Source organism: Notothenia rossii (assembly GCF_949606895.1).
Source record: "Notothenia rossii genome assembly, chromosome: 1".
In the NCBI taxonomy this organism is placed as follows: Eukaryota; Metazoa; Chordata; class Actinopteri; order Perciformes; family Nototheniidae; genus Notothenia; species Notothenia rossii.
The window spans coordinates 22,725,576-22,732,386 of record NC_136912.1 but is presented as its reverse complement, the minus strand read 5'-3'; the positions used below and the strand labels follow the sequence as shown (position 1 = coordinate 22,732,386).

At 44.0% G+C, this 6,811-nt stretch overlaps 1 protein-coding gene across 1 annotated transcript; it reads right to left on the bottom strand.

Annotated features, from left to right (window-relative positions):
- Nucleotides 1–1,519: 1,519 nt before the first annotated feature.
- Nucleotides 1,520–2,887, bottom strand: LOC307024900 (D(1) dopamine receptor-like; the record flags this gene model as incomplete). The annotated part of the gene is made up of 1 exon (XM_079659380.1): nt 1,520–2,887. The coding sequence occupies one exon, from the start codon at nt 2,885–2,887 to the stop codon at nt 1,520–1,522; it is 1,368 nt and encodes a 455-aa protein (XP_079515506.1).
- Nucleotides 2,888–6,811: the final 3,924 nt, after the last annotated feature.

Sequence of the window (6,811 nt, the reverse complement as noted above, 5' to 3'; positions counted from 1 at the left end):
ACAAACATGTTATCCCAGGTGCATGCAAGAGATAATACATGTGATAACTTGCAGTGATATTTAGAAGTAAGACTGATCCATAATATGTGCTGTACTTTAAAGTGATAGTTTGATATTTTGGGGAAATATGGTTATTCTATCACTTGAAAAGAGTAGAAGATTTGTAATGCTTGACGTTAAATAATGGAGCCAGTTGAGCTTAGGGGGAAAAGCTATCCCCGCTCTGTCCAAAGGGAAGAGGAAATCAAAACACTTTGCAGTAGCTCTGAAACTCAGAAGTGTGTTTTAATATTTCTTAGTTGGGACTGGAGTAATGTTAACTCTGTTGGTGTCCTGATAACTGGCCAAGTTTATTACAGTGAGTCCCTGTAAAACTATACTTAAGCGTCTTTGAGTTGTGAAAAGCGCTATATAAATAAAATGCATTATTATTATTATACTTAGGTAATTGTACTCATTAAAGAAAAAAAGTATTTGTGTTAAACCATAAACTAACCAGAGCTTGCTTACATCATATTTAACGGACGGACATGAAAGTGATTTCATTTAAACCAACAACATATTTGCAACTCAAAATAGAATCATAGTTCCCTCGGCTCCATTAACACATGTGAATCATTGATGCTGAATCCTAACCCTTTCAGCACTGACAAGGAAGTCTCATTAAACAAAAATGAACAGATGTTAATCTGCAGAGTTCATCACACAGCATGGTCATCAGTGTAAAAGCTTCTGTGTGTTCTCCCTGGTTGTGCCATTTTTCACAGGAACAACCTTTACAAATTATTCATGTTTGTTTCTTTCAGGGGAGAGGGGGGAAACAGAGTGCACAGCATCCATACAAGATGCACAGCTGATGGTTGCAAATGTGAGTCCGTTACATAATCCCACTTCTACAGATTCAGAGAAATCCTGACCTCTGAAAGCTTTCTTTACACGGTGGGGAAAGGCCTTGAATGGAAGCCACAATGCAACAATAACCATCTTCACTGGTCAAGCTGGAGTGCTTTTCCAACAAAATGGGTGACCTATTTCAAATGGTTTAAGTTTAAAATTATTTTTAAATTGTCTCTTAAATGTGCGTATGGCCTTGTTTTATTTACCCAGATCGGAACCCGTCTGTTTGTTGTGCTGAGGTAAATGTGAAGCAGTCCTTCCGCTGAAATGCAATGTAACACTGAATTGACGCAAGCTCACAAATGTGTTAATGCGTTTTACAAAGCCTGTTGGGTAAACATCCTCCATGTGAACTAAGCTTTGCTATATCGGACAAAAGGAGGTTACTCATACATCACCTGTTTCTGCATGGTAAAATTGTGGATAATGGGGGATTTGAAAAAATAAATAATTATGAAACAATTTTGTTTAGTTTATTTGTATTCACATGGATGTTTGTTTGGATGACCTGGAGTAAATGTACTTTGCTCGATGCCTCTTATCTACTTCAGCAGGGGTTGGATGTTCACACTATCTTCCTTCTTTGCATATTGTTCCTGCTCCCTGACCCCGCTCATTTAATTTATATCGGTATATGCGTCAGTCTGTGGTTGTCTTTACTTTCTTCAGTGTCCATCACCTGCTCAGAGGTGGTTCCTCTGAGATATAACAGGGTCACCGTTGTGTTCCCACTGTCCTCGCTGCCCCTGGTCTTCACGGCATAGACTTCCTGGTTCATGTTCAGCGGGCTCTCCGGCTTCAGGTGTCCGGCCTCGTTGCTCGCCATCACCGTCTCCACCGCCGCGCTCATCGTGGAGCAGCAGCCTTGTCCGCGGAGGCGCAACAGGCGAAAAAAGGCGTCTCTGAAGTCCGCGTTAAAGGCATAGATTACCGGGTTAAGAGACGAATTGCTCCAGCCGATCCACACGAAGACGTCGAAGGTTTTCTCACTGACGCAGCAAGGGCCCCGCAGCGCCACAGGCTCCTCTGGTCCGGGACAGAAGGGCAGAGCGCAGTTCAGGATAAAAAACGGTAACCAGCAGCAAACAAAAACCCCCATGATGATGCTGAGAGTTTTGAGAACTTTCGTCTCTTTTCTGATGGAGACTTTGAGCTCCCGGTGAGACCGATTAGGGGGCTGAGCATCAGGATTGTGATTTATAGGAGACTGATATGAGTTGGCACCGACTTCAGTGCACAGGTGAGAACAAAGTTCGGGTACGTCCAAGTGACAACTCTGCGCGTGCTCCGCTGCACGCTCTAGGGAGGAAATAATCCGGATCTGCTGCTGGGCTATCCGATAGATGCGCGTGTATGTGACAATCATGATAAACACGGGGATGTAGAAGCTGATGAGGGAGGAGGAGATGGCGTAAGTCCGGCTCAGGCTGGAGTCACATCTCCCATCAACACCCTTAGCGTTAAGCGCAAAAGCCTCCCCAGCCGGATCACCTATCTCCGTACGGTGCCAGTCCAGCTGCACGGGGACAAAGGAGATTATCACTGACACAGTCCAGGTCACTCCGATCATCACAGAGGCTAGCATCTTGTTCATGCGCCTCTCGTAAAGGAAAGGGCTGGAGATGGCCCAGTATCGGTCCACGCTAATGAGGCACAGGTTGAGGATGGAGGCCGTGGAGCACATGATGTCGCAGGCCAGCCAGGGCTTACAGAACCCTCCAAACGGCCAGAAACCAGCCACCTCAGCCACTGCTTTCCACGGCATCACCAGCACGGCGACTAGGAGGTCCGATAGAGCCAGGGACACGATGAAGATGTTGGTTACCTTGGCGCGCAGGTGGCGGAAGCGACAAACGGCTGCGCACACCGTTAAATTGCCGAAAAGCGTCCAAATTATAAGCAGCGCCAGGAGGGAGCCGGTCAAAGCTCGGAGCGCCGGTAAATCCTTCCGGCTACCTTCTGCTAATGCCAAGCCGGTTGTGTTATTCATTGCCTGGTCCCGTGTTCGGTCATATTCAAACTTAAAAACTATAAATCCACATATGCTCGGTGTTAACAGACAAAAACAAAGGAATCAATTAGAGTGGAAAGCGCGCATCCTGCTCCAGCCAGTCTGCTCTTTGCTGAAGCTCCGAGCGCAGAGCATATTTGCAGGGACCACAGGCATCACCAGCTGTAGGCTACTCACTGCTGAGTGCACAGCAGAGACGCGCAGCGAGGAGAGAACTTTCACATTATCTTTACTTTCTTTGAGCGTCACTGTTTCATATTACCTCTATTTTTCAAAATATGTTCCAAGTCACTTTCCCACTCAATAGGTGCCATTAGTGGCTCTATTGTGACTTAGGACTGAGCACTGCAATGAAAGGCACATACAGTAAAAGCACAGGCAAATAAAAGTATCCAAAAGAGAATGTAATTAAATAGAATTCGATTTTTTTGAATAGTGAAATAAATGGTAAATGGTAAATGGACTGTACTTATATAGCGCTTTATCCAGTCTTTAAGACCCCTCGAAGCGCTTTTACATACTACATGTCATTCACCCATTCACACCCATTCATACAGAGCAGTGTACCTTACTCTAGGACCTAACATTCACACACATTCACACACCGTTGGCCATGCCATCGGGAGCAACTCAGGGTTAAGTATCTTGCCCAAGGATACATCGACATGTTGACTGCATGGGCTGGGATCGAACCCACAACCTTCTGGTTGAAAGACGACCACACTCCCTCACAGCCACAGTCGCCCTATGATAAAGGAATGAAATCACGAAAATACATATTATAAATCTTAGTTTATACGAAAATACATATTATAAATAGAAAATGAATAAGGCTATGGGATAAACCAAGGTAGAGCAAATCCATCAGGTTCATAATTACCTATGTGATCCCAATTCCTGACCTTGTTTTTGTGGATATAACAATGACCTATATCCTGTTTTGCATTATAAACTGCTTGCCATACAGTTATTTGTATTTTTAACTTTCATACTTTTATATTTCTAAAAACAACTTTTTATTGGCCTTTTTTCATTGATTAACCCATCCATCCGAAGGAACAGAAAAAATTAAACATATTCAACAAATAACACACAAAACATACAATGACGTGAGAGACACTGCAGTGGTGGCGCTAGGGGGTGGCTACTTGGGCTCAAGCCCCGGATGTTTTCTGAAAAGCCCCGGATGTTTCACTTAAAAAAATTTTTTTTTAAATAATACTTTTTTTTTTTTTTTTTTTTAAACGTCTCGGGAGTAATGTGCAGTACCGGAGTCCACCAGAGAGGCAGCCTCTGCGGGACAGTACCCTGCGTACTGAGTAGCCTTCCCTGCCCTGAAGAAGAAGGGATCCTTCCTAGTGCCCAGCGCCATATGGCTCTGCTAGTGCCTGACGAGTTTTAAGCTAATAGCCAAGGCCGGATTAACCATATGGGCAACCTGGGCAAGTGCTCAGGGGCCCTTGAGCAAAGAGGGCCCTCAGTGATAAGATAAAAAAAAAATATATATATATATTTTTTTTTTTTTTTCGGGCACAACCTCACTCATCATACATTCTTTTAAATGACACTCACACTTCGCCATAAATAACACAGCTTTTCCATAGGGTCAAATTACTGTAGGTCTCTGTACTGTAGGTCTCACTATGTATGCGCTCAACTTTATTACTACGCGGCGGCGGTGTATAGCCGAATCACAGCCCCACCCTTGAGCAACCACACAATTTCACTACATATTTTACTTTTGTAACTCTCGATGTTTGTGACAAATATAACTCCTTGTGTACTTGTACAGCCAGCCAGTCATATGTTGGCATTAAGTGGGGTGCTGTTCTGAGGTTTTGATTGATATAACCTAGGTCTTCTTGAGCCACACACTGTCTTGAGATCTTATCCATTGTATCTTTGTCTTGTGATTTTTGACTGAAAGGGCAAAAGGCTAGACCTACTTTGGTTGGACTATTACCTCATTCACACCAACGCAACTCTGGTTCAAGCTCCGTGCTAGAGCTTTTCAAATTCAGAACCGGTTCTTCGGTTTAGCTCCGGCTCTTTTCACACCGCCCAGAGTCCGACTGGTGCTGCGTCATCGTTTGTGTCATGACGTAACCGTTTGCGTGCCTGCTTCATAAAGCCAAACCGCGCGGAAACCCCTCACAGCTCACACCGACAACAACAACAATGGCCGATTGTGCTCCAGCTTCATCTGTATCTCTTCGGAAGACCAGATTCCCAGTAGGTAACTGGTCTCTTCAGTGGACCACTGCTGCTTGTTAAGTTTCTCCATCGTTGTGTACAAACTGGATAAAACATGGGCTTTTTGTTGTTGTTCAGGAGTTGATCCCGCCCCTGCCCCGCCTCGACGTAAGCGTGACGTATGCGGTGCTTTAGCTCTAGCCGGAAAAAAATGTGGTGCTTGAAACTAACCGGATTCCGGAACTAAGAGGCTGCTCCGCTGCGGTGTGAACAGGAAAACCCGGTGCTTTTCAAGCTCCAGCTCCGAACCGGCCCTGAAACACCGTTGGTGTGAATGAGGTATATGTGGCTGCGTCCCTGCTTTTGACAAATAGGTGTGTGATTTGAAATGCCAGATTGACGGAAAATTCTAAATATTGGTCATGTTGGTAGGATTGGGTAGGCGTGGTGTTACTTGTTGGTACGTGGATTTGGGGGGGGGCCATGAGTGCTCAGTGCCCAGGGGCCCCTGGAGGTACTAATCCGGCCTTGCTAATAGCCTATAAAGTTATGGATATTAGAAAGTTATTTTCATTGAAAAAGGCGCCACAAGCTGCTGCAGCAGCAATAGTATCAGCAGCTGACAACAATGTCATCACTAGTAGTGAAAAAATTGAGGATGTTTCAGGTTTGTGAATCTAATGGTGATATCTGGACTCTGGCTGACTGAGTAAGAAGTGAAAAAGAATGATGTAATGTTAATGTTATAGCTAGTAAACATGGAGTAACCACACTAATTATACCCGTATATGTTAGTATGTATACAGAACATGACTAAAAATTATCCTAAGATGTAACGTTAACCCTTCATACCTCAGTCTACCTTTAAGACACTAAAATAACATATTCCAATTCATATATTGTTTTGGAATTATACCGGCTCTCGTTTCAGTACACTTAACAATGGAACCATAGCAACGGAACTGACAGGCAACGGAACTGACAGGCAACCCTCTGAATCAGACTCCGATTGGCTGTGTCTGCATCCACTCAGAGTGTCCGATTCAGAAACGTGACTCTTACACTCTTTACGTCACAAACAAAGATGGTGGATGAGAATATATCTATAAAACGATAAGCAATGCGCCAGAATCAAGGTGAGACTATCCTATAAAACTCTACGCACATTCGTTTCACCGAAATAAGTAAACAACTGTATTTGAGTGAGTTAAGGCATTAGTTTGCTTCCTTAAAGGATGTTAATGAATAAGTGTTCTCCAGTGCCTTTTGTCAGCTTTAAGGTATTATTAAGGTAGGGTTAATGTTGCTCTCAAAGTGCACCAGATTGATGCTTTTGACTTCAATATTAAAAAAAAAATATTCCGGGTGTGCATGCCCCCCTAAAGGAGGCGACGACCCCCCTCAAGGATGTTCGGTCCACCCCCCACTTGTAAAAAAATAGCACTTTACCCCCCAACAACTCCTGGGCTAAGCCCCGGATCTCCTACAATCCTAAATCCGCCACTGTTCAGAACACTGGTGCTTTGGGAACACTCAAATGATTTAATTCCCATTAGTGATGGGATTTATGGCTCTTTGAAGGGAGCCGGATCTTATGGCTCCGTTTCTTTCAAAAGAGCCGTTCAAAAGAGCCTTTCAAAGACACGTTTTTTTGGCGGGGTTACTAGGTTTGTCTGTGAAATATTCACCAGGATAATGATTGACTGTATT